Source organism: Melospiza melodia, chromosome 1 (genome assembly GCF_035770615.1).
Source record: "Melospiza melodia melodia isolate bMelMel2 chromosome 1, bMelMel2.pri, whole genome shotgun sequence".
Classification (NCBI taxonomy): Eukaryota; Metazoa; Chordata; class Aves; order Passeriformes; family Passerellidae; genus Melospiza; species Melospiza melodia.
Window position 1 is genome coordinate 174,407,300 of NC_086194.1, and position 19,949 is coordinate 174,427,248.

Consider the following 19,949-nt stretch of genomic DNA (forward strand, 5'->3'; position numbering starts at 1 on the left):
GGGACACGGTTTGGGACAGTCTCAATGGCAGGGCCAGCACGGTGTCCCCACGGCTGCTGCACTGACTCGTGGTTCCTGGGAAAAAGGGATGGGCCAGGCTTTTCCTGGTGCTCAGGGCACCTGGCCTGTGGCATGGTGTGGGAGGGAGAGAATCTGGGGGGGCTGGGGTGGTGCCAGGGCTGCAGGGATGGTGCCAGGGTCGCTGTGGCTGCTGCACTGGGACACGGTTTAGGACACTCTCAGGGCAGGGCCAGCATGGTGTTCCCATGGCTGCTGCACCATCCCTGCAGCCCTGGCACCACCCAAATGACCCTGGCACCATCCCTGCCGCTCTGCCACCACCTCAGTGACCCTGGCACCATCTCTGCAGCTCTGGTGGCACCACAGTGACCCTGGCACTACCCCAGTGACCCTGGCACCCTCCCTGCAGGCCTGGTGCCACCACAGTGGCCCTGGCACCATCCCTGCAGCTCTGGCACCACCACAGTGACCCTGGCACTACCACAGTGACCCTGGCACCATCTCTGCAGCTCTGGTGGCACCACAGTGACCCTGGCACTACCCCAGTGACCCTGGCACCCTCCCTGCAGGCCTGGTGCTGCCCCAGTGACCCTGGCACCATCCCTGCAGCCCTGGCACCATCCCAGTGTCCCTGGCACCATCTCTGCAGCTCTGGCACCACCACAGTGACCCTGGGACCTCCCCAGTGACCCTGGCACCATCCCTGCATCCCTGGCACCACCCCAGCCCCCCCCAGATTCTTTCCCTCCCGGGCCCTGCCACAGGCCAGGTGTCCTGAGCACCAGGAAAAGCCTGGCCCATCCCTTTTTCCCAGGAACCACGAGTCAGGCACAGGATACCTGATAACACCTTTCCCACAGAGATCAGGGTTGTGCAATCTCTCCCAGCCACAATAAAGAGCATTTTTGTCCGAGCCCGTGTCTGCCCGTGCCCGTCCCCTGGGCGCGGGGATGGGCCGACTCCAAGTGGCTCTTCAAAGGGAACTTTGTTATTTTTGTTATTCTTTCCTGAGCAAGGCGCCGGTGCGGGCGGGAGGGGAGAGGCGGAGCAGGGGCGGCGGCCGCCGGTACCTGCCGGGCAGGTGACATCAGTGCCTCGGTACCTGCCTAGCAGGGGACAGAAATGCCACCGGTACCTGCCCGGCAGGTGACAGAAACACCACCACTACCTGCCCAGCAGGGGACACAAACACCACCGGTACCTGCCCTGCAAGGGACAGGAACACCACCGGTACCTGCCCGGCAGGTGACAGAAATGCCACCGGTACTGCAAGCAGGGGACAGCAGTGACACCAGTACCTGCCCAGCAGGGGACACAAACACCACCGGTACCTGCCTTGCAGGTGACAGCAGTGCCCTGGTTCTCGGGAGTTTAGCTGTTAATCGCAGCCCCGAGATTTTTGAAAAGTCTCTGTTTCGGGTGAAAAGTCTCTGTTTAGGCCAACATGTTCACAGAACGAGTCAGAGTTCTTCAGTTCTCAGTCCCAGAGTTGTTTATTGTATGTTAGCTATAAAATTTTTCTCTTGTCCAGCTGAGGTCTGCTCAACAGGACAGACAGAGGCACTCTGCCTGCCTCCGGGGCGGTGTTATCTCTTTACACCACAAACTACATGTACAATGTTTACAATTACTTTCCAATACCTATCACCTATGTTAGACAGTGAATTTCTATTCTAAACCACTCCCAAAATGCCAACATTGCAGCAGAAGATGGAGGTAGAGAAGAAGAAGAAAGGCTGGACATGCCCAAATCCCTCCATCTTGTCCCCAAACCTCCCATTCTAAAAACACCAAAATCTACTTATTCACCTAGTGATAATTTTATAATTACACTATTTAAACTTCTTTCAGGTCTTCATACAAAGCTGGCAATTTGCTCCACGGGTCATAATCAAACCCACAGGTGTTCTGGGCTGTGTGCCAGGGTCTCCGAGCCCCCCGGGAGGGGTCCCGGCAACTCTGGACACCCAGAGGGATGTGCTGAGTTCCAACACCTGGTACCTGCCGAGCAGGTGACACAAACACCGCCAGTACCTGCCTGGCAGGTGACAGCAGTGCCCTGGTACCTGCCCGGCAGGGGACAGCAGTGACACCGGTACCTGCCCAGCAGGTGACACAAACACCGCCGGTACCTGCCCGGCAGGTGACAGCAGTGACACCGGTACCTGCCCAGCAGGTGACACAAGCACCGCCGGTACCTGCCCAGCAAGGGTCAGCAGTGACACCGGTACCTGCCCAGCAGGTGACACAAACACCGCCGGTACCCGCCCGGCAGGGGACAGTAGTGACACCGGTACCTGCCCAGCAGGTGACACAAACACCGCCGGTACCTGCCCGGCAGGGGACAGTAGTGACACCGGTACCTGCCCAGCAGGTGACACAAACACCGCCGGTACCCGCCCGGCAGGGGACAGTAGTGACACCGGTACCTGCCCAGCAGGTGACACAAACACCGCCGGTACCCGCCCGGCAGGGGACAGTAGTGACACCGGTACCTGCCCAGCAGGTGACACAAACACCGCCGGTACCTGCCCGGCAGGGGACAGTAGTGACACCGGTACCTGCCCAGCAGGTGACACAAACACCGCCGGTACCTGCCCGGCAGGGGACAGTAGTGACACCGGTACCTGCCCAGCAGGTGACACAAACACCGCCGGTACCTGCCCGGCAGGGGACAGTAGTGACACCGGTACCTGCCCAGCAGGTGACACAAGCACCGCCGGTACCCGCCCGGCAGGGGACAGCAGTGACACCGGTACCTGCCCAGCAGGTGACACAAGCACCGCCGGTACCTGCCCAGCAAGGGTCAGCAGCGCCGCCCAGGATCCGGCCCTGCCGAGGGTCAAACCCCGCCTAAGATAAAACCCTGTAACCCTGCCCAGGGTCTCGCCCTGCCGAGGGACCATTCGCCTCGGGTCCAAACTCCCATTATCTACTTTTCTTTCTTGCTTGCTTGCTTTCTTGCTTTCTCACTCCCTCACTTTCTTTCTTTCTTTCTTTCTTTCTTTCTTTCTTTCTTTCTTTCTTTCTTTCTTTCTTTCTTTCTTTCTTTCTTTCTTTCTTTCTTTCTTTCTTTCTTTCTTTCTTTCTTTCTTTCTTTCTTTCTTTCTTTCTTTCTTTCTTTCTTTCTTTCTTTCTTTCTTCCTTCCTTCCTTCCTTCCTTCCTTCCTTCCTTCCTTCCTTCCTTCCTTCCTTCCTTCCTTCCTTCCTTCCTTCCTTCCTTCCTTCCTTCCTTCCTTCCTTCCTTCCTTCCTTCCTTCCTTCCTTCCTTCCTTCCTTCCTTCCTTCCCTTCTTTCTTTTCTCCTTATATATTTTCTTAAGCAATATGGACTTCTATATTTTTATAGACAATAACAGAGACAGTCACATCCTTCCTTGGCACCTAAATTAAATTAAAATTTATTTTATGGAATAAAACAATCGCATTGTTTTAAAACCACCCTGTTCATATACCCAGGGGTCATTCACTATCGTTTCGCTCTGGCACACCCCGAGGGTGGATTAACCAGAGCTCTGCCATGCTCTGCCTGTGCTCAGGTATTTCCAGGGGCAGGGGCTGCCACCCCCAGGGCAGGCAGGGCTCTGTGCATCCCCCTCCTCAGGAAAACGCCTCAGCAGCCACAGGGGCTCGGGGACCTGTGCTCTAGTGATGCCTTGTGAAGGCTGGCCTAGAACAGAAACCAGACACAGCTGAATAATAAAGTTGGGATTTATTAAGAGGCCTCAGTGGATCCATCTTGGGCAAAGCTGAAGAATAAAGCTGGGATTTTTTTAAGGGGCCACAATGGATCCACCTTGGACAGCACAACCCAAAATGGCCACAAAAATGGACAACAGCTCATGGGGGTCTCACATTTTATAAGTTCTGCTCCGTTAGCATATTGGAGCTATTTGTCCAATTACAACTTTAGTACATGCAGTCCCATCCGTCTTGTTTTTCTCTCTCCAGCCCATGTTGTTTGTGCTCTTGGGGTGTCACAGACATCTTTTCATTAAAATCCTTTCTTAGGATTTTTTCCTGCTGAAGCTGAGAAGTTTCAGCAACAAAGTGTAAACAATGGTTATCTGCTGCTGTGGAATGCAACAGGTGGATCCATGATTGGTCTCCTGTGGATGTTTGGATTTACTGACCACTCACGGCAGAGCTGGGTCTTTCTCTCCGCCGAGAGACAGATCTTTGTTATTCGTTGCTTTTCTATTCTATTCTTAGCTTAGCTACCCTTCTGAGAACTTTTCCTTTCTATTCCTTTTAGTATAGTCATAATGTAGAATATATATCATAAAATAATAAATCAAGCCTTCTGAACATGATGTCAACATTCTCGCCTCTCTCTCACCCTGAAAACCCTTGTGACCACTGTCACACTTGGGGCTGAGATTTGGATCCAAAATGGCCACAAAAATGGACAACAGCACATGGGGTCTCACACTTTCATAAGTTTTGGTCCATTTGCATATTGGAGCTAATTGTCCAATTACAGCTTTAGCCCATGAAGTCCCGTCCTTCTTGTTTTTCTCTCTCCAGCCCACGGTGTTTGTGCTCTTGGACCTGAAATTTGGGTCATTTGCCCTTGGTCCCCAGCTAGAGCAGGAATTGTTTTGTCTCCCTGCTCTGTGCAGAGAGCTCACCATCTCCTAATATGAAGCCCAGACCCACAGAAAAGCAGCACAGAATGTGAAAAATAGAAGAGCCAAAACCTGAGGCATCCCCAGCACCAGCTGGAAGGGATTCGGTGGCAGTGTCAGCACCTGAGCTCCACCCCTGGAGGTTTCCCAAATCAATCACTGCAGGAAAACCCTCCCCAGACGCCCCAGTGCTGAACCATCCCTGGGAAAGGCATCTCCCAGCCTCTGATGTGGCTCCGATGTGCTCCAGCCACGACTCCCACACCTTCCGGCAGGTGAGGCCGCAGGGCTGGCACTGCCCGGGCCCAGGTGTGTCTGTGCCAGGCTCCCGGGCAGCTGCAGGTGAGCCAGGGAGCCCGGGGGCATCCCGGGGGTGAAAAACGTGAATTTTATTATTGGCTTTTGGGAAATATTAAAAACAATGTTATATGTGTTATGTTAGAAAGTGATGCTGTGTTAATTTTCTTAAGTAGTGTGTTGAATACGGTTTTAGGTTATGACATAATGTTAAAATAGAAACTGTGCTGTGTAAGATACTTTTTTAAAAGAGAGGACTCGCACCAGAGAGCAGCCACAGGACATCTAAATCTTTCAGAGAAAAAGTATTTATTGCTCCATCATCAGAACAAACGAACTTCTTCCTGCCTCACTCAGCCCTGAAGAGCCGTCAGGATTCAGAGGAAGCAGCTGACACTGCCCAGACAGAATCCTGTGTTTGAATGGAATTTATGCATCATGGATGAGGAGTATGAATATGCAACAGGCTGTTGCTTTTAAGGGTTAATCCTCTGCTAACGTGGGTCCTTTTTTGGGCTTATTTTGCCCAGAAAGAGGTACCCAGACTGTCCCTAACTCTTTGTTTTTATTGTCTCATATTATCCTAAATCCTAATTGTCCAAATTATTATTACTTTAATTACATTACTATTTTTATAACCATTTTATTACTATTAAACTTTTGAAATTCTAAAAACAAGTGATTGGAGTTTTTCACCCCAGGGCTCTGTGCCCCTCTCTGTGCCCTCTACCAGAAATATCCCAATATCCCCAAATCCCCAAGTATATTCCCAATATCCCAATGTAATCCAAAAGTGTGAAATAGATTATAGAGAGCAGTGTAGGTGTATCACTTGGTGAGAAATTGAGGTTTTGGGATTTTTAGTGTGCTGTGGATGGAAGCAAGATGGAGGGCACAGGGTGTCGTCCTGGGTTTCTTCCTCATGGGTTTGGGTGGTATTTTGTAATTGGGCAGAAAAGTCCGCATTGTGGGCTCTGCGGGATCAGTTATTGGGTTGAAAGGGAAATAATCCAGGTGTCAGTTCTTAATTGGATAGTTTAGTCTTAAAAGACCTTGTACCAAGAGATTGTTGGCCATTTTGTGCCTTCTAATGACAGGCTGCTGAAATCATGGTTGTGAGACCATTTTACTGGTAAGAAATAATAAACACCTGAGTCTGAACATGGATTACTGTCTCAAGTGCCTTCAATCCAGCCTCAGAGAAACCCACAACTGGGACCCCCACAACTGGGACCCCCACAGCTGGTGCCCCGTGTGAGGAACCTCAGGGGTCCAAGCCCCATCCAGCCTGGCCTTGGTCACTTCCAGGGATGGGGCAGCCACAGGTGGTTCAGGAAATTTCTGCCAGGGCCTGCCCACCCTCACAGGGAAGGATTTTTTCCCAATATCTCCTCTAAATCAATCCCCTCTTTCAGTTAAAACCTGCCCCACCCCTTGTCCTGTCGCTCTCTGCCCATGACAAGAGAAACGCAATTAGTGAAGTTCCAGTTATGCTGCAATTATGGCTACAAAAGATTTAAGAAGCCTTGTTGTTTTCTGACCTAGAGCTGCTGATTCTTAATTAATACAAAAGATATATCCCTTCTATTTACCTATCTTCTTTTCATTAAAAAATATGTAGTGGAAATAGTTTTTCCTAGCTCAGAGTAAAAACTGTTGGCAAATATTTCACCTAGAACTCAGTTGCGTCAAATTTACATATGAAGATCAAACAATTTAAATTTTATTTAGCAGAAAAATCCAAATAAATTCTTTTATGAAAATGAATACAAAAAGCTATATCACTTCTGTTTACATTTCTTCTCTTGATTGTAAAAATATGTAGTTGGAAATAGTTCTTCCTAGCTCAGAGTAAAAAGGGTTGGCAAATATTTCACCTAGAACTCAGTTATGTCATTTATATATGAAGATCTAACAATTTAAATTTTATTTATCAGAAAAACCCAAATAAGTTATTTCATGAAAATGCTTCATCTTCTTCTGAGTGAAACATTTAAAATTTTGCCCAGAAACATGCTCATTCTTAACATTTTCCTGAGGATCTAACAACTTAAATTTTATTTAGCGTAAAAACCCAAATAAGGAAAATGCTTCAGCTCCTTCTGAGCAAAACATTTAAAATTTTGCTCAGAAACATTTTCCTGAGAGAATTTCCTGAGCTGGGAGCAGATGTCAGCCTGGGAAGGGCTCCAGAGTGGGGAGCAAAGCCTCGGGAGTGGGTCCTGGAGCCACCTCCCGCCAGGACAGGACAGGGTACCTGGGCCAGGTGTGCTCCCCGCGGGGTCCTGGAGTCACCTTCCCCCACCCAGGACAGCACAGGGTACCTGGGCCAGGTGCGTCCTGGAGCCATCACCCCCCAGGACAGCACAGGGTACCTGGGCCAGGTGCGCTCCCTGCCGGGTCCTGGCGTTACCTTCCCCCACCCAGGACAGCACAGGGTACCTGGGCCAGGTGCCCTCCCCGCAGGGTCCCGGAGCTGCCACCCCCTCAGGACAGGGTACCTGGGCCAGGTGCGCTCCCCGCAGCCGAGCCCCCTCCCGGTGAGTCACAGGGAGAAGCTCTCGGGAGCCGCTCAGCCGGTCTGGGGAGCGCCCACGCCGGCAGGAATGCGCTCCGGAGCAGGACAGACGGACCGGCAGGGCCGGGGCACGCAGCCCCGCCTGCCACCGGAGCAGGACAGACGGACAGGCAGGGCCGGGGCACGCACCCCTCCTGCCACCGGGGCAGGCACCGAGCCATGAGCCATGCAGGACAGGGGCACACCTGGGTGAGGGCAGCTTTCCATGTGTCACCTGTGTCCCCCGGGGCAGGCACCGAGCCACGCGGGACACGGGCACACCTGGGTGTGAGCGGCTTTCCGTGTGTCACCTATGTCCCCACGCACGGGGAGCCACCCATGACTCACACATACATTGTCCTGTGTGTCCAGGCTCACGGGACAGTCACAGGAGAGTCACCTGCATGGGGAGTCACTGCAGGGACCTGCACAAGGTCACACAGTGACACATAGGGTCACACGGTCACACATAAGGTCACACTGTCACAGCAGGGACCTGCACAGGGTCACACCACAGCCACAGTCACACACAGGGTCACACAGGACCCTATTCCAGGTGCGTGGAATCACACAGGAGCCCACAGGGGCAGTCACACACACAGGGTCAGACACACAGTCACACACAGTCACACACAGGGTCACACAGGACCCTGTTCCAGGTGCGTGGAATCACACAGGAGCCCACAGGGGCAGTCACACATAGCGAGGCACAGACACCTGTTGTTGAGGTTGACAGGACTTTTGCTTTATGTTTACAGTGAACGATTGGAGAGAAGGTGATCCTCCAAAGCACAATGCTACTCCCCAATATTTTGCATACAGAAATTTAAGTTTTTGGTGTAATCACTCAAACAGCTGGGATGTGCTTTCTGAGGCTGACCACAACAATTGCCAAAGGGGTAATGGCTCATTTGTGGAGACAGGGTTTGTCAGGACATTCCATCACACCCTGAAGGTGGCCCGTGTGGCGTGGGAACGCTCACTGTGACAGCACCTGCTGCTAAAGCAGGCATTAGAAGAGCTGGGGGGCTCGGTGGCCAGTCCAGGTCAGTGTTCCAGCTCTGCTCCCTTGTGCCAGCCCAGGGCAGGGCCACCCAGCACGGGGCAGGGCTCCCTGCCGTCCCCAGGGGCAGGGAAGGGCAGGATTTAAATCGGGCACCTGCGCCTCCGCTCACCTGGCTGGGAGCCGGCGGGAGGAGGAGGAGGAGGAGGAGGATCAGGATCAGGATCAGGATCAGGATCAGGATCAGGATCAGGATCATCATCATCGGAGCCTGCCGGCGATCCAGCTGCTCTGGATTCACGGCCAGGAGGTAGGACAGAGGACAGAGCCCACCTGGGGTCACCGAGGCCACCACAGGGGACCTGCACGGGCAGCGGGGACCTCGCCCCGGTCCCAAACTCCGGGCAGAGCTGCTGAAACTCCCGGGATCGGTGAGCGGGAGATCTCCGGGCAGAAACTGGTCCTTTTTGGGAAGGGACAAAGCGACCGAGTGGCACCAGGGCTGGCGGGAGCTGCTGCTCTGCATGACGCGTTTTGTGTCGCCGGTGCTTCAGCAGAGCTGGGATGCGGGAGGGAAACAGAGGGAGCTGCGGGACCAACCCGGGACTGCGGCTGGAACGGTGGAGATCGCTGGGATCCAGGGCTGGAGCAGTGGGAATCACTGGAGCAATGGGAATCACTGGGATCCGGGGCTGGGGCAATGGGAATCACTGGAGCAATGGGAATCACTGGGATCCAGGGCTGGAGCAGTGGGAATCACTGGGATCCAGGGCTGGAGCAGTGGGAATCACTGGAGCAGTGGGAATCACTGGGATCCAGGGCTGGAGCAGTGGGAATCACTGGAGCAATGGGAATCACTGGGATCCGGGGCTGCAGCAGTGGGGCTTGGCCAGGAGCCTGGAGAGAAGGCAGTGGGCAGGAGCTGGGCTGTACTGGGGGCACTGGTGTGATTTCCCTCCTCAGTGGTGTACTGGGGGGCACTGGTGTGATTTCTGTCCCCAGCGCTGTACTGGGGGTACTGGTGTGATTTCTGTCCCCGGGGCAGTTATAGGCTGGGGACCCCCTTGTTTTGGGGCCACCCCGGCTGGCCCCGGCTATAAAACCGCTCCCACTGGAGCCTCCTGGCCGAGCCAGCCCCGGGAGCTGCGAGTGCAGCCCAGCCCCGGCCCCGGAGGCTGATTAGAGAGCTGCTAATGAGAGCTGCTAATGACAGGCTGCGGCTGGGAAACGGGCTGGCGGTGCAGGGTGTTCACACGACAGCCGTGTCCTACAAAGGTGTCACTGGATCCAGGGGGAATCGCTGGGATCCAGGGCTGGAGCTGTGGGAATCACTGGGATCCAGGGTTCAGAGCAGTTGGAATCGCGGGAGCAGTGGGAATCACTGGATACAGGGCTGGGGCAATGGGAATCACTGGATCTACGGTCAGAGGAGTGGGAATCACTGGAGCAGTGGGAATCACTGGATCCAGGGCTGGAGCAGTGGGAATCACTGGATCCAGGGTTTGGAGCAGTGGGAATCGCTGGATCTAGGGGTGGAGCAGTGGGAATCACTTGGATCTAGGGCTGGAGCAGGGGAAATCACTGAGATCCAGGGTTTAGAGCAGTGGGAATCACTGGGATCCAGGGCTGGAGCAGTGGGAATCACTGGATCCAGGGCTGGAGCAGTGGGAATCACTGGATCTAGGGTCAGAGGAGTGGGAATCACTGGAGCAGTGGGAATCACTGGATCCAGGGTTTGGAGCAGTGGGAATCGCTGAATCTAGGGTCGGAGGAGTGGGAATCACTGGAGCAGTGGGAATCACTGGAGCAGTGGGAATCACTGGATCTACGGTCAGAGGAGTGGGGATCAGTGGATCCAGGGTTTGGAGCAGTGGGAATCACTGGAGCAGTGGGAATCGCTGGATCCAGGGCTGGAGCAGTGGGCTGGAGCAGTGGGCTGGAGCAGTGGGAATCACTGGATCACTGACACCACGCTCCAGTGGGCAGTGCCACCCCAGCAGGCAGCACAGCCAGCCCATCACCTCCCTCTGCACCAGGGGATGACATCGCTCTCCAGGACCCAGTGCCACCCTGGCAGGTGGCACAGCCAGCCCATCACCTCCCCTGCACCCTCGGAGCTGGGCAGGGATGGACAGGAGTGGGACAGAGCCACGGGGAGGGTCCCTGGATGTTGCAGTGTGATGTAATAGCCTGTCTCAGTATCCCGGTTCTTTCCCCAGGTGTGCCAATACCCTCTCCCTTCCCCTCCCTTGCCCCTGCTGAGTGCTGTCCGTCAATCTTGGCATTCCAGCAAGGGCGTTGTGTGATTGGCAGAGTTCAAAAGATGCCTCTCAGCCCTGGGGACATTGGGCCATCCAGGTGTCACTTGTCCCCTGAGACTTCTCCCTCCTTACCTGGTTGGTAAATCGGTTCCTCTGCTTCAGGCAGGTCACTGTTTTCCACTGAGGCTTCCATGTCAGTTTTCCACTGAGGCTTCCATGTCATCCATTGGAGCACTGAGGGCTTCCAAATGGTAGACCTCAGGAGGGGGAGATGAGCTTGAAATTAACTTGAGAACCATGCGTTTGATTAGCCCGAAAACAATGCTAACAACGACAATAACAACAACTAGAATAAACAATACTAAAATCACAGTTTTCAGAACAGACCCCAACCAGCCCGAGTCCCCAGCCTTTGAACAGTCCTCTCAGCCAGCTGTCAGTTTCTCTCTTGATGTCATTCACCATGGTTTTCATCTTGTCTGTGGAGAGACAGATGTGATCTTGTCCAAGGGCTTTGGCCAAGGGAGTCCATAGGTTGCTTTGGGCTGAGGGACTATCCAGGAGACCGCTGGTGGAATGATGGTGAGTAGGATGACCCGGACAGCAGGGGCTGGGCTGGGGCTGTGGGTGAATCCCAGCCCCACCGCGGTGCCTCCGCCCCAGCATCAATCCAGGATTCAATGGATCAAAGCAGTGACTCAGAGACATCCCCAGTGCTCAGTAAACAGCCAGGGACTGGAGCTGTGACCCTGATAACGTGTCATTAGTGTCACTCAGAGGAGTTTACGGGCCATGGGTGTTCCCCAGGAGATCCTCTGGGTTTCGATTCTGCTGCTTTTACGAGGCTGTGGCCTCATCGCTGCTGCACCGTGCTGGAGATGCTGGGAGTGTGTTTGCAGAGGACCAGGTGACAACGTGAGACATCCTGGGAGTGGGTGGCATCCCTGCCTGTGGCAGGGGCTGGGACCAGATGGGTTTTAAGGCCTCTTCCCACCCAGATTATCCTGGGATTCCATGATGCATCTGTGATTTCTTCATTAAATAACACAGAGCCTGGTTTTGTAGGACAGGAGGGTGACAGGATGGGGTTTTGGGGTCTGTGATGGTGTTCACAGGGGTTCTTGGATGAGGGAAGAGATGAGGATCTGACTCCATGTTTCAGAAGGCTGATTTATTATTTTATGATATATATTACATTAAAATTATGCTAAAAGAATAGAAGAAAGGACTTCTTCAGAAGGCCAGCTAAGAAGAGAATAGCAAAAAATTACAACAAAGGTTTGTGGCTCGGCTCTCTTTCTGAGCCAGCTGGGCTGTGATTGGTCATTAATTAGAAACATCTAACATGGGCCAATCAAAGATTTACCTGTTGCATTCCACATCAGCAGATAATCGATGTTTACATCTTGTTCCTGAGGCCTCTCAGATTCTCAGGAGGAAGAAATCCTAAAGAAAGTATTTTCCATAAAAGATGTCTGTGACAGGGGTCTCTACCTGCACAGTGGCCTTGGAAAAAGCAGAGACCCAGAGAACCCAGAGAGAGAGCCCAGAGCCAGGGCAAAGCTCTCCCTCAGCTCCTGCTGCTGCCCCCAGGTCTGAACAGCCTCTCATCCATCCCTAAGACCATTCCCGTGCCCTGTGGAGTGCCAGGGTGGTGTGGGATCACACAGCCCCCAGGAGCATCCACACACACACCCGGGCTGTGCCCTGTGTCCCACCATCCCCAGGACAGAGGCCAGACTGGGTTAAATAAAGCAGGTATTTATTAAAGGGCCTTCAAAGGACACACCTTGGGCAGTGCCAGAGCCCAGCCGTGGCTACACCCCAGGTGGATGATGGGTCATGACTTTTCACTCTTTTATAAGTTTGGGTTCGTTTGCATATTGGGGCTAATTGTCCAATTACAGCTCCAATTACAGGTTATGCAGCCACATCCTCCCAGCTTGCTCTCCTCAATTCGCTTTTGTTTGCACTTTTTGGGCCTGAGGCTGTGAGGGTGCCCTTGGTTGTGCGGCTGGCAAAGGATTGTTGTGTGTGACTGAGCTGTGAGGAGTGTGGTCACAGGGGTTTTCTGTTGAAGGAAGAGACGAGGATTAGACTTGATTTATTATTTTATTATATATATTACATTAAAACTATACTAAAAGAATAGAAGAAAAAGTTTCATCTCAGAAGGCTAGCAAAGCTAAGAATAGAATAGAAAGGAAAGAATGGTAACAAAGGTTTGTGGCTGGGACACTGTGTTTAAGCCAGCTGGCTGTGATTGGCCTTAAATTCTTAACATCTACATGAGACCAATCACAGATGCACCTGTTGCATTCCACAGCAGTAGATAATCATTGTTTACACTTTGTTCCTGAGGCCTCACAGCTTCTCAGGAGGAAAAATACTAAGGAAAGGATTTTCATAAAAAGGTGTCTGGGACAGAGGAGAACTTGCTGACATTTATGTGGAGTTCAGAGTTACTAATGCAGTACAGAGTCTGGAGAATAGGAAAGTTAAAACTCAAGGAAAATATGAGAGTTAAAACTCAAGGCAAGGTCCTGAATCGTGCTGGCACCAGCCCAAAGGGAAGTGGTGGTGGTGTCCCCCAGGAACAGGAGAGGAGAGGGGCCGAGGGCACAGGTGTGGGGCTCTGGGGGAGCAGGGGGTCCCTGGGGGGCTGCAGGGTGCCCCTGCTGCTGAGATGGTGATTCTCTGTGTGCTGAGTGTCTGTCACCAACCCGTGCCCTGCCCTCAGAGGTCTCTGCCCACCCCAGCTGCACCCTGGGCTGCTCTGAGGGGGCAGCAAAGGCCCCGATGCCCCTCCCTGCTTCTCCTGGGCTCCCTCCAGGGAGGGGCTTCCCCCACCCTGAGCCCCCCCAGAGCTGCCTCAATAAACACTGCTGTGCTCCCGTGTTCCAATTTAGGGAGGGGGCAACGTGAATTTGGGGGTCCCAGAAAAGCCAGAGTGACCCCCACATCCCCCAAGGGTCTCTCTGGCCCTCCTGGGGACCCCAAAAACTCTCCCAAGCCCTTCCCCACCCTCGGGGAGCCCACAATAAATGCTGCTGGTCCCCAAATAGTCAGGGGTTCAGATCTGGGGAGGGGGACACAGGAAATTTGGGGATCCCCAGCAAAGTCAGAGGGACCCTCACATTTCCCAATATCCCCTCTTTTCTGTGGGGACCCCATTGTGAAACCCACACAGGGATTTGTGACTTACCAGAGACTCTCTCTGTTCCTCCTGATTTATTAAAAAATATAGATACTGATCCAGTACCGATATCCAAAACCTCTCCCAGTTTAGAGTTAGAAAGTGTGTGTTTATTGTGGGATAGCTCCCAAATATACATTGCAACTTACAGGTGATTACAGAGCCCTTTTATCTGTACAAGTGTTAATTTACAGGTGATTAAAGAGTCCTTTTATCTATACAAGTACTGAATACCCAAAACACAAATACACATTCATGACTTTGGTACATCCCATTCCCAGTATGGATATTGATCTATGGATTTTGATATCCAAAAACTCTCTGAAAGCTTATAGTTAGAAAGTGTTTGTTTATTGTGGGATAGCTCCCAAATACACACAATTTACAGGTGATTACAGAGCCCTTTTATCTATACAAGTACTGAATACCCAAAATACAAATACATATTCATGACTTTGATACATCCCATTCCCCGCTTCCTATGCTAATTAGTTCAAAAGGTATTAATCATGGTAATTAGTTCAAAAGCCATTAAGCATGCACAGTTTGTTCCTTGAAATGAGTCGGTAGTCCCTTTCATGGGGAGGGGTCCCGAAATGAGGAAATAAATTAAGTCTTCCTTGTTCTGACCTTTCTACCTTTTCAATGCAAATCTGACAAATGAACCCAATGGTAGAACTCCCATTCCCCATCTTCAACTGGTTTCCGAACAGAGGAGGCCACAATTATCTTATGTTCTAAAAGTTATTTATCAGTTTCTATATTCTTCATTATAAACCCAGCTAACCAAACATTGCATTGACAAACAATCAGTTATTAGTTAACTACTAACTCTTAACTTCATCAAGGCCTACCCATTTATTTTAATCAACTCCAATAAATCTTATCTTTAACTAAAATCTTAGCTCCTCTAAAATCTATAAATTACTTAAAGTTTATGTCTCACTCCCTCCCCAGACACGCCCAGCACGCCACAGGAGCAGGATTCCTCCCCAGAGACAATGAGGAAGATGAGTGGATGCTCCAAAAACAACGAGCAGAGCAGCCCAGGTGAGCACAAGGAGATGGACGGGGACAGTGGCGGCAGCTTCATCGCCGGAGTCTTCCTGCAGGCCAAGGGGAAGAAGCTGAGCATCCACGAGGCCATGGTGAGGGGCATGCTGAGCCCGGGCACGGCGCTGGTGCTGCTGGAGGCGCAGGCGGCCTCGGGGCTGCTCACGGACCCGGGCAGCGCCGCGCGGCTCTCGGTGACAGAGGCGCTGGCTCGGGGGCTTGTGGGCCACGACTTCTACGAGAAGCTGCTGTCGGCTGAGGGAGCCGTGACTGGGTACACAGAGCCCTACACGGGCCACAGGATCTCCCTGTTCCAGGCCATGCATAAGGGGCTGATCGTCAGGGACCACGGCATCCGCCTGCTGCAGGCCCAGATCGCCACCGGCGGCATCATCGACCCCACAAGCGGCCACCGTGTCCCCGTGGAGGTGGCCTACAAGCGTGGCTACTTCGATGAAGAGATGAACCAGATCCTTTCCAACCCCGAGAATCAAACGAGGACTTGCTTCGACCCCAACACCCACGAGAACCTGACCTACCTGCAGCTGCTGCGCCGCTGCGTGCCCGACCCAGACACGGGGCTGCTGATGCTGCAGCTGATGGACAAGGGCTCTGTGCTCTACCAGCTGAGCGAGGATGCCCGCAGAGCCCTGCAGGCCGCCCGCACCACGCTGGCTGTGGGGCTCTTCCAGGGCCAGAGCGTCACCGTCTGGGAGCTCCTCTTCTCCCGCTACATCCCCGAGCACCAGAGAGAGAAGCTGCTCAGGAGATACAAGGCGGGGGCAGTGAGCACTGCACAGATGATCGAGGTCCTCACCGCCACCATCACGGCAGCAGAAAGGGACAGCGGGGCTCTGGACTCACCCACAGCCAAACCCAACAACGAGGCGAGGGCGTCACCCCCAGCTCAGGACACGCAGGCCCAGGAGCAGCAGCTGAGGAAGTCCCTCAAGTCCATGACGGTCCGTGTTACTGCTGGGGAGTTCCGGGGGCAAAACGTGTCTGTGCTGGACCTGCTCTTCTCCAGATACATCCCTCAGGACAAGCGTCAGGAGCTGCTGGAGCTGTATAGGGCAGGGATACTGAGCACGGAGCAGGTGGGCGCCGTGGTCACCACCATGGTGAACCGGACAGAGGCCGCGAACGCCGCGCGGGTGGTGAGCACCAGGGGCATACACAGGGCAGTGCCAGCGGCTGGGGAGGGTGGAAAGGATTGTTCAGAACACCTGGATGAGGTCCTGAGGTGCACCACCATCAGTGTGCCGGCTGGGGAGCTGCAGGGACAGCAGGTGTCCCTGTGGGACCTGATCTTCTCCGATTACATCTCCGAGGAGAAGAGGGAGGAGCTGCTGGACCTGTACCATGAGAGGTTATTAACTCTGGAGCAGATGACAACTGTTGTCAGCACTCTGATTAGGAAAAAAGAATCTGCAGGCAGGAAATTGCACATTACAGTCAAGAGTTCCAGCAAGGATCCTGTGACAGCAGCAGGAGAGGAGGGTGATGACAAACCTCCCAGAGAGGAAGCCTGGAAAACAACCCTGAAAACCACAATGGTCCACGTGGAGGCTCCAGAGTTCCAGGGCAGGCAGGTGTCCCTGTGGGACCTGCTGCACTCCCATTACATCCCCCAGGAGAACAGGAGGGAGCTGCTGGAGCTCTACGAGGCAGGAGAGCTGAGCCTGGAGCAGGTGAGGACCATTGTCACCACCATTGTCACCAGGACAGCAGCAGCAGAGAGAGCAGAGAGAGCAGCACCTGTGGGTGGTCCCAGGGCAGAGCCAGTGGCCACAGAGGCTGAACCCACTGCCCTGGATGGGGATGGGGCCTGGGAGGAGACCCTGAAGGCCACCAGAGCCGAGGTGTCAGTGGGGGAGTTCCAGGATGGACAGACTTCCTTGTGGGAGATGCTATTCTCTGATTACATCCCCGAGGAGAAGCGTCAGGAGCTGCTGGAGCTGTACCGTGGGGGGACACTGCCCTTGGAGCAGTTAATGCTTGTGGTCACCACTCTCATCAAGAAAAATGAATCTGCAGGCAGGAAATTCCAAATTTCAGTCAAGAGTTCCAGCAAGGATCCTGTGACAGCAGCAGAACAGGAAAGTGACCACCATCCCAAAGAGGAAGCCTGGAAAACAACCCTGAAAACCACAATGGTTCACGTGGAGGCTCCAGAGTTCCAGGGCAGGCAGGTGTCCCTGTGGGACCTGCTGCACTCCCATTACATCCCCCAGGAGAACAGGAGGGAGGTGCTGGAGCTCTACGAGGCAGGAGAGCTGAGCCTGGAGCAGGTGAGGACCATTGTCACCAGGATAGCAGCAGCAGAGAGAGCAGAGAGAGCAGAGACAGCAGCACCTGTGGGTGGTCCCAGGGCAGAGCCGGTGGCCACAGAGGCTGAACCCACTGCCCTGGATGGGGATGGGGCCTGGGAGGAGACCCTGAAGGCCACCAGAGCCGAGGTGTCAGTGGGGGAGTTCCAGGATGGACAGACTTCCTTGTGGGAGATGCTATTCTCTGATTACATCCCCGAGGAGAAGCGTCAGGAGCTGCTGGAGCTGTACCGTGGGGGGACACTGCCCTTGGAGCAGTTAATGCTTGTGGTCACCACTCTCATCAAGAAAAATGAATCTGCAGGCAGGAAATTCCAAATTTCAGTCAAGAGTTCCGGCAAGGATCCTGTGACAGCAGCAGGACAGGAAAGTGACCACCATCCCAAAGAGGAAGCCTGGAAAACAACCCTGAAAACCACAATGGTCCACGTGGAGGCTCCAGAGTTCCAGGGCAGGCAGGTGTCCCTGTGGGACCTGCTGCACTCCCGCTACATCCCCCAGGAGAACAGGAGGGAGGTGCTGGAGCTCTACGAGGCAGGAGGGCTGAGCCTGGAGCAGGTGAGGACCGTTGTCACCACCATTGTCACCAGGACAGCAGCAGCAGAGAGAGCAGAGAGAGCAGCACCTGTGGGTGGTCCCAGGGCTGAGCCAGTGGCCACAGAGGCTGAACCCACTGCCCTGGATGGGGATGGGGCCTGGGAGGAGACCCTGAAGGCCACCAGAGCCGAGGTGGCAGTGGGGGAATTCCAGGGCACAGAGACCTCCCTGTGGGACCTGCTCTTCTCTGAGCACATCCCCGAGGAGAAGCGGCAGGAGCTTCTGGAGCTGTACCGTGGCGGGACCCTCCCCATCCAGGAGCTGCTCAGCACCACCAGCAGCCTGGCCAGCCAGAGCCTGGAGCAGCACCTCAGGGCCCTCCCCGCGCACACCATGGACCTGCTGCGCTCCGAGGGCTCCTACATCACCTGTGACCCGGCCCAGGAGCGCCGGGTGTCCGTGTGGGAGCTGCTCTCCTCCAAGCAGGTGTCCGAGTACAAACGGGAGGCATGTCTGGACACCTACCCCTCGGGAGGGCTGACGGTGAACAGGATCACCATCACCACCACCATCACCACCGGGCCCCGGCTGGAGCAGAGCCGGCCCCGGCACCACTGACCGAGATCCCAGCACAGCAGGGTCCTGAGATCCACTGGGACTTTGCTCCTCATGTCCCTCTGTGTGTCCCACCACTGACCTGGCCCCAGCACAGGAGCGTCCTGGGATCTGGTGGGACTTTGTTCCTTGGGTCCCTCTGTGTGTCCCACCTCTGACCGTGATCCCGGCACAGCAGGGTCCTGGGCACCCATGGGACTTTGTTCCTCAGACTCGTCTGTGTGTCCCACCACTGACCCAGCCCCGGCGCAGCAGGGTCCTGAGATCCACTGGGACTTTGCTCCTCATGTCCCTCCATGTGTCCCACCACTGACCGTGATCCCGGCACAGCAGGGTCCTGGGTACTCGTGGGGCTTTGCTCCTCGGATCCCTCCATGTGTCCCTGTGGTGACAAACCCATGTGTGGGGCGGGGTGGGGCTCGGATACACTCCTGCTGTCTCACCTGGCTGTGCTGGATGTGGGATGTGCTGGATGTGGGGCTGGGATAAACTCCTGTTGTCCCATCCCTGGATGTGCTCATGTGGGATGTGCTGATGTGGGATGTGCTGATATGGAGCTCGGATAAACTCCTGCTGTTTCATCTCTGGCTGTGCTGAGATTTCTTTTGCCCGGCAGAGCTTTCCCAGAGGGGATTGGGGGGTGTCCGGGAGCCTTGGGACTGTGATCCCCGTGTCACTGCCCCGAGGGTGGCACAGATGGTGGCACTGCAGCCTCCATGTCACTGCCCCGAGGGTGACACTGCAGCCCCCGTGTCACTGCCCCGGTGGTGGCACTGCAGCCCCCGTGTCACTGCCCTGAGGGTGGCCATGCAGCCCCCGTGTCACTGCCCCAAGGGTGCCACTGCAGTCACTGTGTCACTGCCCCGGTGGTGGCACTGCAGCCCCCGTGTCACTGCCCCGAGGGTGGCACAGATGGTGGCACTGCAGCCCCCCTGTCACTGCCCCGAGGGTGACACTGCAGCCCCCCTGTCACTGCCCCGGTGGTGGCACTGCGGCCCCCGTGTCACTGCCCCGAGGGTGACACTGCAACCACTGTGTCACTGCCCTGAGGATGACACTGCAGCCACTGTGTCACTGCTCTGAGGGTGGCACAGATGGAGACACTGCGGTCCCTGTGTCACTGCCCTGAGGGTGGCATTGCGGTCCTCATGTCACCACTCCGAGAGTGGCACAGATGGTGGCACTGCAGCCCCCGTGTCACTGCCCCAAGGGCGGCACAGATGGTGGCACTGCAGCCACTGTGTCGCTGTTCCCAGGGTGACGCTGTGGCCCTCGTGTCACTGCCCTGAGGGTGGCACTGTGGTCCCCGTGTCTCTGCCCCCAGGGTGACACAGACCGTGACATTGTGGCCCCCGTGTGACCGCTCTGAGGGTGTCACTGCAGCCCCCGTGTCGCCGCTCCTGGCACGGACAGGGCGCTGCGGGCTCCAGGACACGCGGGGGGCTGCGGGAT

General features: G+C 54.6%; 1 protein-coding gene across 1 annotated transcript; it reads left to right on the forward strand.

Annotated features, from left to right (window-relative positions):
• Positions 1-8,840: 8,840 nt before the first annotated feature.
• Positions 8,841-18,500, forward strand: LOC134419429 (epiplakin-like). The gene is made up of 3 exons (XM_063158640.1): positions 8,841-8,936; positions 14,920-18,172; positions 18,233-18,500. Exons 2-3 carry the CDS (start codon positions 14,964-14,966, stop codon positions 18,498-18,500), a joined length of 3,477 nt encoding a protein of 1,158 aa, XP_063014710.1. The 5' UTR covers positions 8,841-8,936; positions 14,920-14,963.
• The last annotated feature ends 1,449 nt before the right edge of the window (positions 18,501-19,949 follow it).